We start from the raw sequence: 26269 nt of genomic DNA, 5'->3' as shown, positions 1-26269 counted from the left end.
ACAAAGTGAAGTTTCCTGCCACCAGTATGTATCTCGGCCAGAATACATTTGTTATTAGGCAACATAAATGCGCGAACACACGGAAGTTGGCGGAACATTCGTTTGTTGGCGGAATGTACGTTCGTTACAAGGTAACCAACAACATCGCGCGAACACACGTCGTGATGGAGAAGGTAAGTTGGAAGAAAGCTTATCTAATATTTTTAGTCTAGAACATTTAATAGCCCATCGTATACATTATTACTGATGCAGTCAAAAACTCTACAACTTCTTTGCAACCAGGCAAGAAGCTTTGGCTCAGTTTGGCTAGCTAGATTAAGTTATATGAAACTAAGCGAAATGTTAGAGGGAATGGGAGGGAATGAAGATGTATTTTTTTTCATTTTATTTTAAATTATATATTATACTGTATTATACTGTATCTTTCCAGTTACATCAAGGCTACATGTATTAAATCAGACAACACAAAACACATTTCATAAGCTGGAGTGTACTCTTGTGTACACTCAAAATGCCCCACAATGTCCCGTCACACAATAAATCATTATACCATCAAATTTCAAAGTCAAAGTCAAATTTAATTTGTAAAGCACTTTTTTAAAAACAGCAAGTGTTTAACAAAGTGCTGTACACATATATCATATATATCAATGATACAAACAATCAACAGCTCAAAAATAAAAGAATAAAACAACTCTCACATAGAGTCAAATGCCAGACTGTAGGTTTTAAGACTAGATTTAACTTGAATTAAAGAGTATATTTGATGTGATGAAGATGAATTGCTCTGTCATTTATCAGATTTACCAATTGTTATAAATTCAATTTGTGCTGGTTAATTATGAACAATGGGTAAAATTGGGGGATGGGGATAGGCGGGATGGACGGAGCTCCATAGGGCTCCTCCACTAACCGCATGTTATCTCACTCCAAGCTTTTGATAAAACTTGAGAACCCTGAAAGACGTTCCCTTTAGATTCTTCTAACAAGAGCTTCTGACACAACAGAGTGGAAACCTGTACAGTAATCACTTCCTTCCTTAATCATTCGGGTGTTCTGTGAACAGACATCATGTAAAACCTTGAATAGGCCTAGAAATTCAATGTGAACATTCAGAGCAGCATTCAGTAGACCCCCATCCGTAAAGGTTAACAGTAATGCTAAGCACACCAGAGTGCTGTCAGTGCTTTAGCGGTGATGCTGAGAGCAGCAGAGTTTTCAAAGTGATTTTGAAAGCTTCTTGAGTGTGTGAGGCAGCCTTTGGGTCAGGTGTTTCACAGCCACACTTTAGAACTATCACCTAACCACAGGGAACAGAGAATAGACAAGGAACTCTGTCTTTGATGTTCTTATTGGGGCTTGGGAGAAATTAAGGGTTTAAAAATTGCAAGGAGAAACAGAGAAAAAAAAAAAGACAGAAAAAGGGATAGACAATATTGTACAACCGATTTGATGAGAAGGCAAGTAGAGGTAGAAAAGATGTATAGAAACAGTGAAAAATAGTAGGTAACAGTATTTTTCAAAGATGAATGAGGATACGGACAGTGATAGATAACACACTGACAGGCTTAATTTGTTTCTTGGTCGAGGGGTCAGGGGCTCTGGAATGCAGGTAGTGCGTGTGTGTGTGTATGGTTAGCAACCAAGAACCAAGTCTAATTAAGAGCCTAATTCCACCAGAGTCAAATTCCATTTTTGATACCCTTACAACCGTGCATCCTTCTGCCAATGCGGACAGAAAAATTGACTTTGCACTAAACCACTCTGATAAATAAGAAGACGATAATAAATTAACAACATATTCCAAATGTGATGCCTGCACTGGTCGTATGCAACAACAGACACTGCATAATCAGTGTACACAGTGTTATTAGTAGACTATTTTCACACTAAAAATTGAATTCTATAAAAAATAACCAAAAAATAAGATACTTAAAAAAAAAAAAGAAAAAAAAAACAAAAAAAAAAACATGTACTATAAATCTCCAACGAACTGTCCTACTGGCAGTAAAAGTAATCTAAAGCGCTCACTTTGTGAAAGGTTTGATTGGAGCAATTCGTCACTTTCTGACTGTTTTTTTGTTCGTACAACAATGTGTAATTAAAGACACACTGAAAACAGAATAATGTAGTAATACATTCAGCTTTTAAGTAAAAACAACTCAAATATGTTACTAAAAAGTTTGTTTGTGTTTAGTACATTTGTTATGGATTTACATTTTTAAAGGGGTGGTACAATGCCCTTTCACAAAATGTAAAATAAATATCTGATGTCCCCAGAGTGTGTATGTGAAGTTTTAGCTCAAAATACTCCACAGAGATTGCGTGTTCCCGGGGACGGGGTTTATATAAATTTTAGGGTTAGTGATGTCACTAACCGGCGAAGCTCATGTAGTTCCTACCAACCATTTGTTGTAGTCCTTAAAACGATTTTTTAAAAAGCAAATATCTCCCTTTGCTTTGAACTTTGAGCGTAGTAACTTTGCAGATGTTGTTTATGCTCAAACAGCAACGTGTTTAGTTAGTGTGTAATACACAAACTAAAATTAGAAAAGTGAAATAATCAACCACCCCTTTAAGTACATGTATTTATTGATTGGCACCAAAGCACTAAAAGAATTGTTAACGGAATCATTAACCTAAACTTTAAGTGGAATCTGAATCGGAACTATATTTGTTCAATTCCTTATGTTTCCCATTCCCAAGTCCTAGCATCTTTAAAAAGGTCACAGTAAAGACCAAATATTTACAGTGTTGTCAGTGAAATCCCAAAGCGTTTAGCCGAATATACAAGGCATCTGTCAGGGTTTAGATGGATACAATCATCAGGACAAGGACATTTCAGGGTATGGGTGGCTGAACAGTCATGGCAGCTATAATCACTACTAGCAATATCAAACCCTGCAGAGCTGCAAAATATAGATTCATATGATACAACACTTTCAAACATATTACCTTGATTTTAAACAATTCGGAAATGTCACTGCCTACAAACAAACTGCCAAGCTATGTTATGCAAAACCTTGTCTAAGAAATTGGAATGATGCCCTCTTGTATTTGAATAGTGTTGCAGCAGAATGCAGAATTAAATCACCACAGATGTCATCTTCTTGTAGTGAAGGGAAAAAAAATCAACAACGAAAAATATCATTAGGTTTCCTGAATACCCATGCTGAATCTAGTCATGGTCCAGTAAACTGTGAGCAGAAATTTAATTTCACTGTTGGTTTGTATATGTTTTCATTAATAAAGCACACACACATACACACTGGGAGAGAAATTATGAAAATATGAGTTTAAGGGGAATATTACTTTCATTTAAGCGATTTTATTTCCGGCCTCATTATAGCATCAACAAAGTATGAAATTTAGTTTGCGAATATTATTATCTGCTGAGACTTCCTTACCTCTTGATGCAGAAGAATTTGCATGTTTAGATAAACAAAATAATAAAATGAAAATCTCCCATCCCAGAAGTCCCCTAATACTCCTGACAAAAACAATGACAACTGATGAGCCTGAGACTCATTGGCATTCTGTGAGCGTTTAACGGGTCTTACTCCAACCTCCTTTTTTTATCAGCACGTTGGGAGTGTCCATTGATGTTTTAATAATTAAATCTTTAAAATACAACTGAATGTGGGTAATTATCTATGAAGTCTCATTAGGGCTGCTTTTGACGGATATGAACAGGGTAAGTTTGTATGTGTATTATGTTCATGTTTTGCAGACAGGGGTGGGTAAAGCACTCATAACATAATGAGATCTAAATGATATGCTTGGTATCTAATTGTGCCGTCCACAATTATCTTTATGTCTGGTAGTAAAGACAATTATTTAATTAAGAAGACAGACATCCCAACACAACTCTACAACAGTTGACTCAAAATGAGTTAGAAATGTGACAAGTGTTTTTTCTGTGCAAAACTCATTATGCAACAAAAAGTCATAATACAACATTATTAGCGACACAAGCTAAAAATCAGCCAGCAATATTTGAAATTGTGTGCGTGACCCCTTGGGGCCACATTTGTTTCCACTCTCAAACAGCTACATATTTTTCGGCATTTTTCATCTAGTTACCAGCTCATTAGAGTGATAACCTCCACCAAGCTTTACTAAAGCCCCCAAAAACAAGGCAGCTTATTAAAAAAAAACAATAACTGTTGTAATTGTTGTAAATAAAACATTTTTAATTTCTGGAAACAAAATGAATGCTACAAAAATGTGTTTGTTAGACTTGGAAATCTAAAAACATATACAATGCTGATTCACCATCCATTTAGCAGCCTACACTGTCTGTCTACCACAACAGGGAGACGTCAGATTGAGCCAGTCATCTGGCTAATGGGCTTGTGGCACTCGAGAATGAATAGGATATTTGGAGATCAGATGCATCTCTTGCTATATTTTTTATCTGGTCATTCTTGGATAGTTTGTGCTTGGGCTCAGTAGCATGTGTCCACATGCACGAGTGGATAGCTATTAAATGACAGACTGTACTGGATGGATTTACCTTGTGTCCTCGGCTATTTTCCACCTCCCTCTGCAAGTCCTGACAGGCCGACATGCTCGGCCTAATGCACAGCAGTGGTAATGGCTGTGTGAATCGCATAGAGAGCCATGGAAGAATCAGAGCATGGAGAACCTCCCTAAAACACTGATAGCAGCTCTCTGAACCCAGCTGTTTATCTGACCGTGTCCCAGAGCAGCAAATCACCATGGAAATACACACATATATAAGACTTCCTCAAACAGACAAGGTTATTCAGATAAGAGTGATTTACTGCCCACAGGGCTAGAGCAGGAAAAATATGGCATGGTAAACCCATTCCCTCGACTTCTCAGAGTTCAATTTAGACTTTTTAAAACTATTGCAGAGAACTCCCAGGGTGTTTTGCTGCTCTAAAGAACTCTATCTCTCAACTGTCACACTGCTCACCAGTGGAAGAACCATGTTGTTCAAACTGGCCCCAGGGTCAATCTCAACACACACATGTTGGTTCCACCAACTCAACATTAACCCTCACACAAACCTGTTGATATCAGTAGATTTAAAGCAAACCCTGTCACAGTGTCTAGTTGGTGTACTTCCCCACGAGTCATCCTTTCATGAACTGCATTCCCCACAATCCAATCACTGTTCATTGCACTCAGCTGTTCCCCGTCATCATTGTACCCAGCTGTTCCTTGTTATTCATTGTGGGTTCTTTGTTAAATACCCTGTCTGTTTTAGTGTTTGTTACGGAGTCCTTGTTATTCGTCAGACCCCTTCTGAGTCCTGAGTTCTTGCGGCGTAAGCAAAACTTGCGCAATACGAGAGAACCTCTTGTAAGAGAACGTCCAACGCGTTCTCATCCTTTAACGTCATAGAACGCTATATGACTAAACGGCGCTATACTACGCACATGGCACCCGTTATCGTTAATATAACACGTGCTGTGAGGGCTATGTTTAGGTGTGGGGTAGGGTGTGCGTGTCATATTCACGCTAAAGGATTTATAACGTCTTGGGTTCACGTGTTATATTAACGATAAAGGGTGCCATGTGTGTAGTATAGCGCCGTTTTTGCATATAGCGTTCTATATGACGTTAAAGGATGAGAACGGGCTGGAACGTCTCGGTTACCTAACGTAACCTCGGTTCTCTCTAGAAGAGGGAACGAGTATTGCGTAACCTGCCATGCTCGCGCCACAAGCGATTTCCGCTTTAGTCGATGAAAACCAGAAAAACAGCCTCCGAGCCCTGCTTATATATGCTAAGCCATGCCCATACTGGCAGGCTATGATGCTGTGAAGGCACGAGCACCCATTTCATTAGATGTGATATCACGTCAGACTCACTGGTAGGCCGATGCAGTTCCCGCAGGGCAGCCTATGAGCTCGCTAGACAGCCTGCTTTAGGTCTGTTAGCTGCTGCACTGCATTGACAATGAATACAAAATTATGGATAATTTTTTTGGCTTCAATATCTCAAAAAGATCAAGCTAAACTTACTCAATACTCGTTCCCTCATACTCGTTAGGTAACCGAGACATTTTCAACACTCATATCACATATACATTAATGACTACAAGTATCTTTGCAAGTACATGTCAACTTTATCTACTAGTACTCTAATGAGAGTTACTGTATTTGCAAAGTAAATCTAAAGTGGACTATGGAAATAAGGTGTAACCTGGGACTGTAATAGCTGGAAGAGTTATTTGGTTAGGGCCCTTCGGCAGTGACCACAGCAGAGTGCGGGATTTAGATATAAACAGCCTCCTGACACTCCTCCACACATCAGGATTCAAACCAGCAAAAATGTGATCGCAATTGCTGCATTCCCAAATAGAGCCCACTAATTTAAACACGATTCTCTCCTCCTTCAATCGTAAAGTGTTCGGATAATTTTGCTGAGATTACAGCTAAACAGAATGCAATGCACAGGATGAGCCACTTTAGTTATTTTCCAACCCATTTGGCACAACAGTCCATGTGCCTCTACAGCAAAAGCTTAATTCAGAAATGACTTGTTAGCGGACAATAAACAACACTTTGCCATAGACCACACAAGCACATCAGGGCTCCAGACTGCGACCAAATGGTCACATTTTGCGACCAAAATTTGAGAGTGTGCGACTGAATTTTACATCCAGTCGCACATGTGCGACCAGTAAATTTGCCACACGTTAAACGCATGGTGGTAAAGCGTGAAGGGGCGCGTCAATGAATCCGTGACAAGAATAGCTCGCGTAAACGTCTGTGGGAAGGAGACGGAGACAAATATCACAACCTGATGTGCGTTTGAGCAATCAGAGATCTATCGACTCGTTAGTCGTTACCTAGCAGCGAATGCAAACAAAATGAAAGTGGAACGAAAATACGCCACTCATATATGATTAGGACCGTGGAGCAGCCGCAGCGATCCGAACCATTGACAGTAAAATAAAGCCCCGAACTTGCCAGTCGCGGGCCGATCTCGCTCACGCAACACTGTTACTAGGAGATCCAGTGAAAAAATCCATTGAATTCGCCTCAGAATTAATAACATCATCACTACGAGATCCAGTGAGTTCTGTTATCAGATCAAACAGCGCTGACGTGGAAACCAGGAGAAACACTTAGAGAAGGCTTTCAGTCCACAAATCAACAGAACCATGGATTTAGGCTAATGTAGTAAGTTAACTCTAACCATAAATATGATAATGTGTAAGAAATAGTCAAATGCTTACAAGTACGACACATCTTTTCCCAGCACTTCAATAATATCATATATAAATGTTTTATTTTTTTGACATTTTTATGTGATTACCAACACATTTTTGTTCATCCTTTAAAGATTGCCCTAAAACGAAAAAATTTAAGATGTTGGAAAACTCTTATTTAAACAATAAAAAAAAAAATAATAATACCGTTGTAAACAGTAGGATGTTTATTGGCTATTTTCACTCCATATACATATTTTCACTACTTTTATTAATTAATATTAAGACATTATAAATGATAATAACTAAAGTTAATTTCATCTACACCCTAAATTAAGCTTAGTGATTTATTGTCAGCCCCAGTGCTACCAGAATTTATTTATTTATTTTTTGTTTTTTGTAGAACTCGCTGTGAGTTCTCATTTGAGGTGATGCTGCCCTCAACTTTGAGTCTGGAACCCTGTGAAGTTAAAATAAAACAGCATATCATAATGTTAAGTCTATTTATTATTAAAGAATGTCAGTATTACAGTTATTTTGGGGGAAATTTGAATAATTGCACTGCAAGCTGATTTAAGGTGTGCCCCTAAATTTTCTGCTTGCGCTCCTAAAATTTTCAGTCAGGGGCAACAGCGCTCCTAGTAAAAAAAGTTAGTCTGGAGCCCTGCACATTACAGCCTAATCAAAGTAATCTAAATCGGGACATTCTGTCTGCACACTTCTACTGGTTAATTATAATACAACATTAATATAATATAACATTATTATTAATATATGTATATTGTATTGTGCATAAAATAGATATTAATTATGAGGTATATATTCTATAGCCTAATACAAATTATACTAGACATTGTTGCATAACAGCATCATTGCATCTTCCCAGCTACATGCGTGTCACTTCCGAACTGCTGTCAAAATGACACCTACCTGGTGTATGAAGACCTGGGCAGTACGAGGGCTGAGCAGCAGGATGGCCCGTCTGAGCGTGTCCCGGTAACGGTTCAGCTCCTCCATCCTCATCGTGCTGAACAGGGTAGAAAAGACCTTTGTCACATTCCGGTCAACCTGCTGTAGAGACACATCCAAACCCATCCGAGACGCCTGGTCTAGGAATCCACGTATCCCCCGCACATCTGAAACAGGCAGAGCATGATGAAAAACAAAAGACGGTGGTTAAAAACCAAGACTCATATGCAGAGAGCTAAAAACAGTTTTTAAGAAAATACAGACTGAAACTTTGATTTAAAACCAGAGGTTTCCAAAGAGAATAACTTGCTTTTGAGAAATGATGCTGAAAGTGATATTAACATCTGTTCTAAAGATCTGTTTAACTTTTGAAAAAGAAAGTCTCTGTTCCTTGCTCTGGAAATTCAAGGAGTATAAGAGAGAAAAAAAAAAACAATGATTTTGTCGCCCTTTTGCACATCACGCATGTCATGTCATGCTCAGTCTAGTGGCTTTTTGATGGCTTAATCGTCCATCATTGAGCTTTCAACCATCTATTCGTAGAAAGGACACTAGAACTGTTTTCTAAAAGGGTCAAAATGTGAGAATGAGACTTCAAGGTCTAATTAGAGCTATTTAAACCAGTCATAAAAATGCACAAATACTTCAGCCTAACTGTGCACATTTATGGTCTTCACTTCGAGCTGTAATTAAATATTCATAGCATGACACTGAGGCAGTCAAAATGTTGTGATGATGTGCTTAACTTGTCTGCACCTTCTACACTTTCCCTTTCGTCTTATTGACTGCTTGAAAAAAAAAAACAAAGCAGAAGAAACAGAATACCTTCAATAACCTGTCAATGTAAGGAAGCAAAACAGAGGAGCAGAAAATGTTTAGCCCATCTTTAGATTTCAGGGTGCTGACAGCAGAGGGTTCTCCCCTGCAAACAAATCTGAAACCGACTGAAATCTAAAAAACCGACAAGGTAGTTTTTAAGATATAAGATTGCAGTGGCCAGATCAGAACAAAATTATCATAAAAATAAAATAAAATAAACCCAAATTTCTTATTTTGATATTTATAATAGTCTGGGTTATATTTTCTTTTATCCTGTGTTTTTTGTTAATTTTTTTAAGGATGAGGGAATGTCACACAACCTTTGCTGTTGATATCTGTCTAATTTTACTAACATACCAAGTGACATGGATTTGTGGCAAAAAATCAACTTTGTTTTTTTTTTTTTTTTTGTAAGTTTGTTTGGATGTGTTTGGCATCAACAACAAAATATATGTTCTCTTCTGTCTTAAAAGTTGATATTTACATGTACGTAGTGTATTTTACAATCTGCTTAACAGATTTTTCCTGCTTCTCAACAGAGCTGTGAAATTTTTCGGGGCTGACAATCATTGTCAAATCATTGTCAAAGATTTTTTTTTTTTTTAATTCTGATGGTTAAGCAAAAATAATGACTGAGATATATTTCACAGTTTCCTTTTCTGTTTATCTTATTTAATCACAACTTTCTTAATTTCCTGTCACATATCTGCGTTGTATGATAATTTTGTGTTTGTTAATAATAATTATCAACCATATCATCAGATATGATCAAGCTTATAAATTGATATTGCCTGTCCTTTCTTCCATGTCTGACATCAAGTCTATTATTCAGACAACCACACAGTCCAGTTTTCTGGGTTATACTGCAACACACGAAAGCTAATCAGACATCATGAATGATTAAACATCATATAATTTTGTACTTGGTATACTTGATCATAGCTCACCCTCTGTGAACAGTGGTATACTACAAGCTGTTTCTATGACAACTTAACATCAAAGCACTCCCTTTAAAACAGACTACATGCCCCACACCAGCCTCATGTGCTCTCAGTACAATAACCCAGAAGAAATTCTAATCATTTGAGCACTTGAGCAAAGAAGCTGGACTAAATACACAAATGAAAACCCTTTCAGCATAACTGGCAATAGTAAGCTAGTATTATTTATTTATTTATTGCATTTAAATTGTTATTAGTCTCAAATGCCTGCAGGTCATCCTGATGTAGTTTGGGCTTTAAATACATACAAAAAGGACAATGAAAACATAAAAAAAAAATCATTAAAAAAGATGTATAAAGATGTATATTTTAAATATAGATATAACTACTAGCATTATATACAATTTATAATAAAAGAACACCACATTTTCTTCCATGACTCAAGACCATGTAACATTTCGAAAATGAATTAGTGAATGGATGAATTAATATCTCCTCAGCCAACAGAGACAAAGTGTATTGAAGCATGTATTAGTGCGATAAAAACAACAATGTGAACAAAGAAACAAGTAAGAGAAAGTTTTAAGGGGTCATATCATGGTACATGCACTTTTTCAAGTTAATTGTAGCCTACTGAAATGTGTGTTGGCAGTGCTTGTACACAACCACCATATAATGACAAAAATCCATCCAGTGTTTTTGTTTTAATATCCTTATATTTTTTTCACAGTCTCAAATCGAGTTCCTTCCACCATTGTTGATCGACAGCAGCGTTTCAACACAGACCTGTCTCTACTAACTATTCGTGTCCCTGCTGCACCTCCAGAAGAAGTGTGTAAAATTGTTTTAACCTTTATATGAATCTTTGAAAATCAAGAAGAAAAGTTGTTCATGACCATTAGTTGTAACATCAAAATGTCAATGAACTTACGTATACATCAGTAACACATAGCGTTCGTAAAGGTTGTCATCTCGTTCCTGGTCCAACTCCGGTACAAACTGATACGGTTGCACAGATGAGTCCTTAGAGACTCCCGCTTCCATTCTCTCTCCAAAATTTGCCCTCGACTGTTATCAAGCCAAAACTCCAAGTGCGTTGGTCAAAACGCCTCACAGAACAGAGGGGCAGAGTGAACAAAGCTAATTATAATTTAAAGGCATATGCACTGAAACAGAGCTGAAAACAGAGCTGTTTTTCACCAGGTAAAATTAGACATTTTGATAGCGAATAACTTTACATCTGAGGCGTTTAAAGACTTCATTTGTCCATTGTTTATTTCTAAAGAAACACGACAATGTATAAAAGGCTCCATTACCTTTTGTCTAACGCTATGGCCTCGAAGCAGTTTTTGTAAAAACAGGCTAACGATTGCGTCATAACACGCGAGACTGTCACACAGTAGATAAATTACCATATAGACAGAAGTAAAAGCTTGCGGGCAATCGGGGGGACGAGGTGGCATAAAGTCAAGGGAGAAGCCCATAGAGAGTCATAAAAAGGCTGCTGCTGCTAGCTCATAGACAGCTAATACTCCGATCTCCGTCTCTGCAAGATTCGGAAGGGAATGATTCAGATTCCCCTTGTCACAGCTACTAGAAGACGTATAACTGTTAGACAGGTTGCTCATGTCACATCTACGCCGTCAAGCTCAGTGTGAGCCTGCGCAGTATGCCTGGCAATCAGGAACTGAGTGCTTGTAATTGACTTCACTTTTCTCAGTTGAAGTCTATGGGGTCGCTGTGTCCATTTCTTTAAGTGTCTATGATATTAACCTACAGTTGATTGAGTAGCACTAGATTAAGTGGCATTAGCAGTGCTTCCATAGGCATTCGGTGAGCAAAGAGTATTCACAATCATTTCCAGCAGCTGTTATTTCTGTAGAAGAGTTAGAAATAAATTTGACAGTTTAAGAGCAAGACTAAAGCATGCTTGCTACATTAACAGAGCACGGTGGAGAAGGCAAAACGGTAAATGTCACTTCACACTGCTATAAGCTGATGAATTAACTTTAGCTAATACTATATATCAGGATGAACTGAATTATAATCGTTGGATACATTGAACATATTTTATTAATCTCAATGATTGAAGAATCAAAACTTTTCAGGATTCATTGTTTTATCAATCTAAACAGATTTTAAATTAATGTATGCATCTCAGAAATGGCTGATAATACACAGTATCTGTGCAAATATGAACATTCTGTCTACTGATACACATTACAAAAGAATACCATTATTCCTAAGGAAGCCACAATAATGTATCACTTAATCACCATATACAAACCAATCAAAAGAAATCAGTAAACAACATATTATGCTCCTTTCTTGATGTTTGGTATGACTAACGACTGACCAATCAATATTCCCAACCAGCAAACACAATAGCTCAATTTCTCCAAACTCTTGCCGAGATTAGTTTCAGAATACCATTGTAATTCAATTATAACAGCTGTAGTTACAAACTGAAGAGAAAATTCTCTTGAGGATACGGTCTCAGAAATATATAAATAAAAGTTGTGTAGAAAGAAAGAGCTGAGAGAAGTCTTTTGAGAAACAAATTGGATATGCTTAAAGAGTGCAATTATATATCTAAAGGCATATACAAGCTGCCGACAAACAGGGGGAGACACAGGGGAAGGAGGTGTGCAAGGAATCAATGGAGCTATAACAATGAACAGTTCGATGTTCCCCTGTTCCTTCATTTGTAATGAAATTATTGGGTTGAAAAATAATAAATAACAATACAAGGCTTGTGCTTGGATTTAGAGCTTCATCTTGATTCAAATAGCATGATACTGTGTAACAAATCTACACACAAAAAAATCTATAAAAACAGGGCACAATGTAATATACAAATTTTTCCGTATTTTTTTCAGCGTTTTACCTGTATTTTGAACTTTGAACTTCATTGCGTTGTGTTTAATGGAAAGTCCATAAAATTACTGGTTAATGTCTGGGTAATAAACTACCAGCAAGATAATCAGCAAGATCTTGAATACAACCCATCTACAAGAACTGCAGTCTGATATAACGGAGGTCTTATGGGCTTGGAATGACATAGGGTCATTCATTAATGACATAATTTTCATTTTTGGGTGAATTAACCCTTTAATGTAAAGCTCTATCACAACGATATATTCAAAAAATATTACTGAGGAATAAGATAAATCACAACAACAAAGACAGTAGACTTACTGTATAGTGCTTCAGCATTTCACTATAACCAAACATTATTTAGTTCAGTGTTTTATAAATGCATCTTCACAAGATGACGTTGTGATGAATGGACTCTGCAGGATGCTTGATCTTTGCATTAAAGGTCATCAACCACAACCTTTCAAAAGATATGTTTAATTGGTCCTGCATAGGGTCGGGAGTTAGGAAACCTCATCGTTTGATCCACAAAGGCATCTAGACAGTAGCTAGGAGATGGTAAATCATTTCGTCTGTAGTTTCTTTTCATGATTCTGTTTGTGTCTTAATCCGCTGGCCTGTTGTGCAGCAATCTGGGGGCTGGTGTGTGAGTATTACTCATGAAGACCATAGGGAGCACACTTCCTGACTTGGAATACTTATGTCCTAATAAATGAGAGATGGTTTGGCTGACACACTGTTCATTGAGTCCACGTGACAGCGTTGCAGAATCTGCAGTCCTGGACTGCTCATTTAACTGTCTGTGACATGAACTGCTCAGAGACGTACCCTGAATGTACAACAAAGCTTCTGTGTTTCTCTCTTCCTCTCTGTCTCACTTAGAGATGGTTTCTCCATGTCTTGAACAGGGAGCCAATTAAAAAAGGGTCATCGTCCTCTTGTTCAAAAGCAGGACACAATGACACAAACTCCATTATTACACCAATGTTCTAACATAAGAGAGAGACTTCAGCGTTAAGCACTGCATTTTCACAAAGTTGACCAGAAGACCACCAGAGCGCACACAGAACATTACAAATACATGGAAAAAATACAAAACATATGTTTTTTAAATCTTACTGTGGTGAAATAAAAACAGGTTTAATAATTAAAAAAAAAAATCCAAACAAAACAATACAATAACAGCTGTTATGAATGCAATGAATCAAAATGGAATTGGCCAATAGTTTTTATAATAAGTAAATAGTCTAAAATGTATCTAGCTCTTTGAAATTTTGAATAACAAACCAATGAATTATATGAAGTATTAATAATAATAATAATAACACTAGCAACAACTTGTCATTCGGGTCTGTCTAGGCCATCTTATGGCCTCATCTTACCTTTTCACTTAAAAAAAAAAAAAAAAAAAAAAATTATTAACAATATTTTGACTCCACAAATCTAAAAATATAAACGTGTCCACAGAATGCCTTATTAAAAAAATACACCCAAAACTTCTGATATTCAACATTCCGGTGAAATGACAAAATTGAGATGAGCAATGATTTTGTGCCATCTAAGGGCAAAAGAAACAAAAAAATGAAGTTTGAGAGATCATCTGGCCCCAGGGTGCATCTTCCTCTCACCCAATGTGCTGAAATGAATAATTAACTAAAATGTGTAAATGCTTTAGAAATTATTGATTATTTTTAGTTCAAGATAAATATGTGTATAATCACTAAAAAAAAATTCAACACTAAAAAACTAAAATGTTCAAAACTGTCAAGAATTAAAACTCTCATGCTAAAGTCATCATCAGACAGAAAACAGTTTGTGTGTGTGCAAGTAAAAGAGCAAATTAAATCACTTTTCAGAACAGGCGGTGCGGTGATGAAAGATGCTATCAGTTCTACACTAGTGAATAAAACAAAATGACACATTACTCAGCAGCATGCTTAAAAAAGGGACACTCGTAAACTCTGGGAGTGCTCAGCGAAATCCAAAACATCAATTAGACTGAGAACTCGCTTGCAAAACCAACTTTAACCGGTCTGTGGGCCAACTTCGTGTTGTTAATAAACACAAAAAGATCTCAACATTAAGACATTTTAATAGACTCCCTTTATGGAGGCTGGACGTACACAAAAATACTGTAAACACAACACTCAAGAGAGAATCAGTTGCCAAGAAACTGACAGTCCCACTATAAAAATCTCCACCACAGGCATTATCGTTCTTATTGCTTAAAGGGTTAGTTCACCCAAAAATGAAAATTAAGTCATTAATTACTCACCCCCATGCTGTACCAACCCCGTAAGACCTTCGTTCATCTTCGGAACACAAATGAAGATATTTTTGATTAAATTTGAGAGCTGTATAACTACCACATTGGCTCCTAAGGGACTGCCTCTTGACGGCCCAGAAAGTTAATGAAGAAAATGTTTAAATATCCCAAGTGACTACCGTGGCTCAACTATATGTTTATCAAGCGACGCGAATACTTTTTGTGCGAAAAAACAAACAAAAATAACGAGTTTATTCGACTATTTCTTTTCTTCCTTGTAGGCCAGAACGAGACTTCCTTAGATTTCCACGACGCATGCGCGAGAATTGCGATCTGAAGTGGTGTAAGCTGATGTGAGCAGATCGCAAATCTCGTGCATGCGTCGTGGAAATCTAAGGAAGTCTCGTTCTGGCCTACAAGGAAGAAAAGAAATAGTCGAATAAACTCGTTATTTTTGTTTGTTTTTTCGCACAAAAAGTATTCGCGTCGCTTGATAAACATATAGTTGAGCCACGGTAGTCACTTGGGATATTTAAACATTTTCTTCATTGACTTTCTGGGCCGTCAAGAGGCAGTCCCTTAGGCAGCCAATGTGGTAGTTATACAGCTCTCAAATTTAATCAAAAATATCTTCATTTGTGTTCCGAAGACGAACGAAGGTCTTACGGGGTTGGTACAGCATGGGGGTGAGTAATTAATGTCTTAATTTTCATTTTTGGGTGAACTAACCCTTTAATCGTTCCATTCTGTGCTGATCCGGTCCAGCCGGTACAGATATGGTTTCATTTTCTACTGCGGGGGTGATGATAGAACTCTTAGAAATGTACACTCTTAGAAAAAAGGGTTCTATATATGTAGCATAGGGTTCTTTACTCAACTGCAAAGGACCTTTTATGCAAAAAAAAAAAAAAAAAAAATGATGATAATGACAAGAAAGAACCCTTTTGGCACAAAGGTTCTTTATAGGCTATTATTCATTCATATATTGCATTATTCTGCAACATTTTGCAGTTAAATTATTGTGTATTAAACTGTTGTAGTAACTTAATAACCCATTTTAATCATGCTGATTTTTGAAGGATAAAAACTGAAATGGCACTCTTCGTGTGATATTGATTAATTACATTTTTAACCCCCATATCTTGAATTTTGTGATCATTCATGCATTGCATTTTAGGGGTTCCAAATACGTAGCGCTTTAGAACCTTTTAAGGTTCTATATAGAAGTTGATATGAGATGTAAATAGTGGCCGAGTTATGGAGGATGATCATATATTTCTTTTAATTTTATTATTAACTTGCAGTTAACTTCGCTCAAATAGTGTACTTGGCAGCCATAGAGAAATTGGTAGCAAGGCAAAAGACAAGCGAACAATCCTGAATGGCGACATCAGTGCATGTATTCTACCAGCGCGGTTCAACATGTTTGGCTTCCAGCGCAGAGAATGGTTTATAATCGTGCCGTGTTGAACCAAGCTCAAGTGAAAATGTAAACGGAAAATATAAACCTTTCCTTGCAGCTCTTAGAAAGCACAGAAGTTGACTGAGGCCAACAAAACATTAATTTAAAAAAAAGCATATTTTATTATATCTTGAAATGTATTCATTAAATTGGCTAAATCAATTTTGACTGAAAGGTTACTACAGAATTGTCTTGAATTTGAGAGAACAATAATCAACTTCAAATACTGTAAGCTTTAAAATACTGTAAAAATCTGTAAGCTTTTCACACAGCGGCCTCTCAAGGCTATTTACTTGTCCTTCTAAAAATAATAGCACCAAAATAAGTTGGCTAGAGTAAATCAATGCAAATAATGAGATGAATTTCTGCAATGCTATTTAAACAGACATAATTAGTGATAAAAAACATAGTTCATAGCACTAAACAAGCTTATAGAGTAAAAGCATGCAGCAATAAACTGTGTGTGTGTGTGTGTGTATAAAAATAAATACATAAGCTATTGATTTATCAGCTCCTGGTTTATGCTGTGTTGATTAAGTAGAGGAGCAAAAACAGAGAGAGCTAGAACTTACAATTATTTTTTTTCAATAGATTAATCTAATCTATCATTTTTTATCAAATAATAAAAAAAAATCTGGTTAATCTATTAATTTGCCAATAAATAATAAGTATTATTTACTATAAATAAAGGTACTATTTATGAAAAAATATAAATTTTATATAGTGTAGGTGTTTACTATGGCTGTGTTCACAGTCACTTCTTGGGATTTTTCAGCTGTGAATTCTGAAATCCTGTTCCTTCAGGAGATTAATTATAGCTGCTTGATTATGTTCATTCAGTTGTATGATCAAAAACTGAAGTCACAACCACATTCTAATGAACCATAGCGGTAACTGTAGCAACAGTAACAAAAATGGCGGTGTTCATAAAACTCCAAACGATTGATGGTGCGTTATTAAATAAATGAGTCCAAATGAGTTCATCCATTAGATATTTTTAAATAACCAACAACTGCGCTAAATGTTTTGTAACCGAATTACAGAGAGTATGTTTGGGTCGTATGTCTCACAGCCTTGGACCCACTGCAGTTCGTATATAAAACTGAATGCTGAACGCAACCGTATTAAGCACAAAATATGAGACTGACAACCGTATTAGTGCTGTGTTAAACTTCACAGTAATAATCCAAATACTTATGCTGCCGCCACATCGCTTTGAGGTAGGAGAGCCCTGGGATGTTTTCTTTTCAGATGCTTCTGCATAGAAGTTGTGCTGCAGTGGTTTTACAGACTGTGCAATGCACCATTTTATTTGGACTCTGTTTAAAAAAAAAAAACATTTACTTTAGCCACCATCATTGGGGATGACCATAAATAATGCAACGAATCGACGCAAATCAGTGACAAAATAAGTGAGAATCAAATGATAGTAAGAGAGAAGGACCTTCTTGCTCAACTGAGATCGAGTCCTAGATGCATTAAGAGTTAGTTATAAAGCCGATGCTGTCGTTTTCTCACTTGATTTACATTTAAGCAATTAGGTTGTAATACAAAGCGGGAATCAGTGACAGTGAGTATAGATTAAAGTATGAAGTAAAGGTGCATGCAGACACAAACTGTTGAGCCACTTTTCTGGTATTTCATCCACCTGAATCAGAGTAACAACTCTTTCAGATCAGTTTTCCCTGCTTTCAGATTCTGGGTATATCTTTAACACACCCACAGTCTGCAGTTTTCAATTTGCACTTCCTGTGTTCCTGCACCAGTCAGTGTGACAGAAGTGACGAGAGCAGAACTGAGACTGAGATCTCGGATACATTTTTTTTTCTCTAATTTTCAAGCAGATTCATAATGTCAGATCATTTACGCACTGCTCCTCAAATGTCACTGCGTTTTTGCTGGTCTAATACCAGTTCTCAGTGTATCTATTTTTTAGAATGAGCTTTAGAACATTAGCATGTTTTATGAAATTATTAGGCAAAGGTGTAGATTTGTAAAAAAAAAAAAACATATAGAACAAGAAAAGTTGTGAGACAAGTGATTAATCTATGCCTATTTGTTTTTTCAAGCCATCACAGTTTTGAGCGATTATAATAGGAGCATTGAATGTTATGTTTTCATCCGTATAATGAAAGTATAGATCTTGAGAATCGGTTCAACGATTTAACGTTATCCTTCACATTGTCTAAAACACCAGAAAACAATGCAGAGAAACATCAATTTAATTGTATTTTTTTGTCATTACAAAAGTGTACAAAAGTAAACAAATATAGACGAACTAAACGACAGGCAGGCAGATGGACAGATAGATAAAAATATAACGATCGATAGAACGATAGATGGATATACGGACAGACAGACAGATAAATATTCTAAATAAACCCAAATGGTAACACTTTATTTTGATGGTCCCTTAAGTAACTTTGCAACTACATGTCAACTTATTCTAACCATACCCCAACCACTCTACTAATACTCTACAAACACTCTAATGAGAGCTAATGTTACTTATACACAACAGAATGTGTAAAAGGGACCATTAAAATGAAGTGAAACCAAACAAATGAACAACATCATGTCCCTACCAACCTATGCCCTTGCCAAGAAGCCAGTTATCAATGCGTCTAGTATTTCACATCCAGAGTGACTGGAGGGTGTCATGTTCAGCGCTAAGAGCTCTGCACCACGATCAATCATGTTATACGTCTTGATTGGGGCTTTTCCTCTGACCTCTGCGATATGGTTTGAAGGATGTTACCTGCTCCAGGGTGCTTGGCGGTCTGACTCATCTTAGCCCCCTGTCTGAACCTGCCTGAAGCCGAATTCAGTAGCAGTTATAGCCCTAGCATATATGCTGAGCTATTTAAAGAGCAGTTTAGCTCTGAAATACTGTAGATGTGGACCACAAGGGAGCTCTGACTGGGGGGATCCAAATGACCTATAGTGGTTGTGAGATGTTTTTCATCAAGACCTTTTCGAATCCGTGATGCATTCTGTTAGCACATCTAACCACCAAACCCCAAAGCAAAGAAAGAGCTATGGGCTACAGAGACTTGCTTATGGGATAATGGGGATTTTAAGAAGATGAGATGGGAACAAAAGGAGATTTGGCCTGCATGCTGGTTATAGTTCACTCAAAAATGATTCTGTCATCATTTGTTTGTCCACACAATAACAAGCTTCAAAAAACACCGTACAAGTAGTCCATCTCATTTGTGAGCTATATTCCAAGTATTATAACGCACAATGACAGCCTTGTGAGGAATAAACCAAGTTGTTTTTCACTGATAATCTTCCCTTCCAGCAAGCTGTTATAGACTGGTCATTGAGTGAGTTGAATTAGAGCACCACATCAGACCATGAACAAATCTTTCAGTTCTCAAAGGACTGATTCATTCACAAATCAAACATTGTTATTTTTTTCTTATGAAGCTATAGCGTGCATGTCATGTTAAACGTGTGTTTGATCCTCAAGTTTGGGATTGTCACATCGTCACAGGTTTGGGAAAAAAATGAAGGGTGAGTATATTTCAATTTTGGGTGAACTATCTCTTTAAAATGCAAGCTACTGTAAATAAACCAAAGAACTCTTTGTTAAAATTCATACAAATTTTAGAGTCTGCAGCACTGCAGAGGAGACTGTTACAGTTTAAGTGTTAATTGGTGTCAATAGTAAATACAAAAGAATTTTTATGAGGGAGCTTTATGTTTGACCTTCTGCAACAACCCCTTTTTGTGTTTATTGTGTTGTTTTCAGGAAACAATATACTCCACATAAGACCATACAATGTACTTGCCACGATGCGGTAGAAACGAGGAAACAGGATCCACATGCAGCACACTTTATTCAATAAACTTAAACAATACAAAGACTCAAAACAGGAAAAAGACTCAAGAACAGTACAACCAACATCAACAGGAACAACACCAGGGGCCCGTTTCAATAAGGAGGTTCAACCAACTCTGAGTTAAAGCTTGAACTCAGAGTTGACTTACCCTGAGATGGGAAACTCTGAGTTTTCGGTTACAGAACAGCTGAAATGAGTTAGTTCAATCAACTCTGAGTTGACTGACTCTGAGTTAAGCGCTTGCACCACAACTATAAAAAGCTATTATCAATGGAGCACAGATATTATGAGTCACCATGGCAACAGCGCCAGACAAAAAGAGGTGTTTTTAATTATTACCAAGTAATCTAAATATTGTAATTTAATTAAAGGGATTACTCTTAATTCTTCTGTAATTTAAAATAAAATATGATGCAATTACATTAAATAGGCCACTACATAAACCAATTAAGTATAAAACAATAGTGGATTTAACATACATTTTTAAAAGGTATATTTTTTATGTAACCTTCTCCCTCTACACACTTTGATCAATTCAAGAATAATTCATGCAATTGTATATTGTGAATTTGAAAGAATTAAAAGTGCAGTTTCCAGCTCGTCCAAACCACACAGTTATATTATACCCTATGACACTCTCGATCAAACTTGTATATACTCTTTGCAGAACATCCTGACTTACAGAAAATTCTCTCAGCTTCCTTAACAGGTATAACCTTTGATTTGCTTTCTTACAAATCAGAATGATATTGTCAGAGAAATTCAGTTTACAGTCAATCATAGTTCCCAGATACTTAAAAGTCTTAACAATTTCAACTTTTTGATCACATAGCATTATTTCTGATAGGGGCTCTGAATAATTTTCAGATTAATTTAAATAATAATTTTGTATTTATCAAGTGGTTGAGGTTGAGATTTAGCAATTAGTAATATGTAGACCAATACTTTCTAGAGATAGTAGCCTGATTATTACATTAATCTAACTACACCGTTGAAGATGTCAGTTAATAATTCATAACTATTTTAGAGTAACTTACTGTTATAATATAGTAAACTTACTGTTATTCAACCTAAAGTAGGCTACTATTACTTTGATAAAATTTTACCTAAGTTAAAGTAAAAATACCAGTCTAAAAATCCACTCAAGTAAAAAGTAGTTAATTTAAAACATGAGTAAAAGTTGCTGAGTAACTTGTGGGGGTGGGGTGGGGGACTCCCCCATGTGGGGAGAGTTGAGAAACATCTCAGAAAATATCACGGTTTATGGTATTAAACAATTATTAAATATATAAACTGCTTTCTTAAATTACGGTTATTATTATCATCAGTTAAAATGACAGTTAAATAAATTAAACATTTGTTCAATAAAACATATCAACTAACTTCAATAATTGATTATGAATAAGATTAACATCTTATTTTTTATCATTAATAACTTATTAAATTATGTTTGAAAAATAAGTGAGTTCTATTAAATGTTTTTTATTCCAATTTTTTTAATGATTTAATAGAAATATATTATCAAAAACGGTGGTAATCAAATAAAAGTTTAGCAAACGTTTTAAATCCTTTTATTTTTTGGCAAAGTGCTACAAAACAGATTTAGTCAATTAAACCATGGACAAACAATATATTCCTTAAAGAATGTGTAAATACATTTTAGTATTATTGTTGGTGTTTAACAGCACTTCCTCTTTAAAAAAGGAAAACCTGCTCCCGACCAGGTTAGGTTCACGGAGTAAGTTACCATGGTAACTGACTCTGAGTATAAGTTACCTCTCTTTCAGAAATGGGCTTTACTCTGCTGTCTCAGGTTTAACTTACCTCCCTTTCTGAAACGGAAAACCCAGAGTTTCCCTCATTTCAGGGTTAACATACTCAGAGTTTTCACTTAACCTACTTTCTGAAACAGGCCCCAGAACTCACACTAAGACTGGACTAAAACACAGGGATTAAATACAAGGCCAAACAAGATAACTAGTGGGCATGGCTGATCTGAAACACCTGGGGTGACTAAAAAACATGACAGGGAACTGCTAAACATGAAAAGACAGGGGGACACAGATTGACATCACAATAGTACAACAAACTTACAGTTAAAGCTGCAGAACTAAAGACCATATTAATGTAAACTGCAAATGCTACAGCATTGCTTATAGGTCTATAGTACTGGAGACACTGAAATCCATAAATACATTTTACAGCCAGACACTGTAGGACTAAAAAATGCTAAAGAACAATCATCAGCTAATGTGTTTTGTGCTAAGGATTCAGGCACAAAACCAGGTTTGAGGCTAGGAAGTGTTGTAACAAAAGGTAGGTTGCATTACCCTTAGTTTACCCAATCAGAAATTAGTTAGAAGGGTGAAATCATGGTTCATATATATATATACAGTATATACACAGTATATACCACCTTTCTGACATGACAATATTAATTAATACAAATATTAATATTTCCAATGTTTATTTGCTGGTTTGAATTAAAATGTTTCCTATCTGTTCCAGGGAACAGGGAACTTCAAGCTGCGTGAAAACGCTGCGGGAGCACCCTGCGTTGTGCGTCATGAAGCACGTATGGAATCAGTCCAATGGAGAGAAGAAACGTCATAGGCGGATGAGGTCATCGACCACGAAACTATAAAGCACCCCGAAAATACAAGCGCAACATCTTCTGTGCCTTCAGAAAGCGCTATATGTGAATCTGACAGACACTGTGTCTGTCCTTAGTATTTGCTAGGCAGGAGTTATCACATTTTACACCACAAACAATTTTGCATGAGAGACTATGGCGAGTGAACAGCATTTAAGAAGTGTGTTCCTCCCTGCTCATGCTATCTAACGGGCAGGGATACACACATTGTTTGTTTGGGAGTGCAGTATGCCCAGTCAGCTCTTGAGGGGGCTGATTGCAAGTATTGCGAGCGTCTGCCTTTATGGACGCTCCGCTCCCGCCGAGCGCTCTTTGAGTAGAGTGCTCGGTGCGCGCTCCCCATGGTTCGAGTCCCGCTTCTGCCGAGTGCCGCACTTATCGTGGGGATTGCAAATGGATCTTTCAGTGGGGTTAGAGACGGGCTCTGCCTTATCTCTGCCTTTACCTGTTAGATCCAGTGTCTCAGCCCCGGTTCGGAAGCACGCTCTGCGGTTTCTTCCACTGGTACCCTTAGTAGAATTTTTGGCAGAGTGGAAAAGCCTTCCAAATGTATTTCAATGGTTCCTGCAGACTATCGAGATTGGGTACGCGATTCAGTTCAGATCACGCCCGCCTCGCTTCAGAGGGGTTCTGCCCACAGTGGTTAGCCCTGAGCAGGCTCTGATAGAGCTTCAATATCTCCTATTCTTTTTAATGAAGAGATAGCAAGAAGAAATATAGTTTTTAGAGTGATGAATTTCTCAGAAACTTCTTCAATGGGCTCGAACGGTGCTGCTGGCCTCAGCCTCAAAGTGCCACGAAGGAAACGAGTTACAAGTGGGTGTCTCCCGAGAGGAGTTTTACTAGTTTTTAAAATAAATCTCTTATGCTCACCAAGGCTGCATGTATTTGATCAAAAATACAGTGGTACTGTTAGGGTAAATGGTTAAGAGCGATCCTCATTCTTGGGCTTGATTACATTTCGTTTTTTTGTTAAAGAGGTCCGACATAGAGACAATTCTGGTTGGACGGCTAAACTTTTATTCCCATAGAGCTGAACATCACTGGCTCAATGAAGAAATCAGAAGGTTAACCTAGTCCATGTTTTATATACCTTGACAGTTTCATGGTTTTCAAAACACTACAATGCTGAAGCTAGTTAACAACTGCTAGAGTCCAACTGCTCTCATCAAATTTTAACTTCAGACCCAATGTCTTTGTGCTATGAAGGATTTTTGAAGCATTGTACATCAATTTTTTTGCTTTGAAAAGTTCTCTGAACTTGCTATGCACCAAACTATCATGATGAATTGTGAATTGCAGCTGATATGTCACAGAACAACTGTCTCCCTTCATGTCAGTGTGACCCCTGCCCTTCTATCATTAACCTCCCGCCCTTCTATCATTAACTGGAGGCTCCCAAATGGAAATGGGTGCCACAAAGGTTCACCGTTACTCACCGTACTCGCTATCATAGAAAACAATGAACTTGTGCCAGCGCAGTTCAGAGACGAGCGTGATCATCACATCATTTAGACGCACAGGAGGGCGTGCGGCCAGCGTGTAGCGTTCTCCGTCGGGGCTGGGATTGAGTTGGCACTCAGCGCGGGGTGTGCCATCTCCGTTCCTTTGAATGAACAGGTGAGGAATGTGCATGGCGTCCGTCAGAGATTGTAGCGCGTTGGCTGCCGCACATCCCGTCGATGACACCAATGCCAGTATCCCCTGATTCATGAGCTCACAGGCTAGAGAATAAAAGAGAGAGAAACAAAAAACAGGGATACAGTGAGGTTAGAAAATTAGAGAGTTTAGTAGTCACAGGCACTACTTTACAACAGTTAAGCACATTGTCCATTATGGAACTTATGGTCCATTTCCATCAACCAGTGGCAATTAATGCAGGAAATGTCAGGGCGATCCCATGGAGAACAGGTGGGATAATGTGCCCAGATTTCATAGGGCAAAATTTAATTCTCTTTAGTGTATTGCCATATGCTGCAAATTTATTGCCTCTGTTGAACATCAGTGGAACAATTTCTCAAGGAAATCTAGTTAAAGTGGACATAAATAATTTATGACATATGACATTTTATAGATGTTACCATCTGAGAGCCGCAGGCTAGGAAGCATACATTTAGTTACCCTTGTTTTTTTTTGTTTTTTTTACAATGATAAAAAGCGGCTTTCTAATCCAAACCTGTTCCAGGGTGTGTATCTGACAATGTGCCAACTTAAAAAGAGCATTGTGGCATAGAAAAATGGTAGTAATATTCCCTTTGCAAACTGGAGCATTGTTTCCTACAGTATATTGTACAACAAGCAAAAAAAATCATTGCATTTATGCACAAATGCATCTTGGGAAAGAGGTATAATATGTGTCACAGAACATTAGACTTCATTCTTCATTTATAAGTTTGTTTCATATTTCTCTTTCATATTTAAACAAAGAAAACGTAGTTAGAGTACTTTGTTGTATTTATTTGCATTGTAATAAATCTTTTATCATATCTCAAAGGGGCGGGGGGGGGGTATTTTGTCTTGTGACTGCACAAAAAAGTTTTACAAATGCAGGAGCTGGAAAATCAATTATTAATAAAACAAAAACAGCATTTACATATCACTGAGCTGACTGTATGGAGAACAGCTAATGGTGGTGGAATTATTCTCAAAAGTGAGAAATAAAACCTGTTAGTTTCTGTAACTTTCACACAATAACTGTTTGTCCACTTGTCCCCAGAGAGGCTGTGTGGTAGTTTCTTTAAATAAAAGCCTGGATTCATATTGGCTGATCGCAAAGGTTCTTAAAGACGTAGGTAAATCAATGGATTACAAATCCCAATGATAATTAAAGGAAACACAATTACTTTTTTTTCAACAAAGAAACTAATTACTTTTTTCTAAGAAGCTGAGCAAATCATTTTGTACAAAGCTACCAGAGAAAACACTCAGTAAACACCTGAACAAACACAATTTACATTGTAATGAATGGATCCACCTTAACTGAATACACAATACCCTAAATCACTTACAGTTCTATAATAGGCTTTACATATAGGCTGTTGAACACAATCGAAAATCCCTTTTCAACATAAAATTTCATCCCAAACATTTCTTGAGTAAAAAAAAAAAAGCCTTTAGAAATAATGAACTTGTGTGAACTGAAAAACTCCAACAAACAGAGGCGAAAAGACACTTGTTATGCAAGTTATGAAAATTTTTATTTATGGTAAAAAAATTAAACACCAGAGAGGAAAATTGTAAGCCAT

At 37.0% G+C, this 26269-nt stretch overlaps 1 protein-coding gene across 2 annotated transcripts in view; it reads right to left on the bottom strand.

The window, feature by feature from the left end:
- The window catches only part of grid1a (glutamate receptor, ionotropic, delta 1a), a 244597-nt gene that overhangs the window by 67826 nt on the left and 150502 nt on the right, over positions 1–26269 (bottom strand). For both annotated transcript variants that reach the window (XM_089120381.1, XM_039693055.2), the window contains exons 3-4: positions 24464–24748; positions 8120–8325 (exon numbers count right to left, since the gene is read on the bottom strand). In XM_089120381.1, coding sequence (XP_088976507.1) covers positions 8120–8325; positions 24464–24748 — 491 coding nt within the window. The remainder of the gene's footprint in view (positions 1–8119; positions 8326–24463; positions 24749–26269) is intronic.

Source organism: Pimephales promelas, chromosome 15 (genome assembly GCF_988280905.1).
Source record: "Pimephales promelas chromosome 15, fPimPro1.hap1.1, whole genome shotgun sequence".
NCBI classification, from domain to species: domain Eukaryota; kingdom Metazoa; phylum Chordata; class Actinopteri; order Cypriniformes; family Leuciscidae; genus Pimephales; species Pimephales promelas.
Note: the sequence above shows the minus strand (reverse complement) of the source record. Positions and strands in the feature narration are given on the sequence as shown.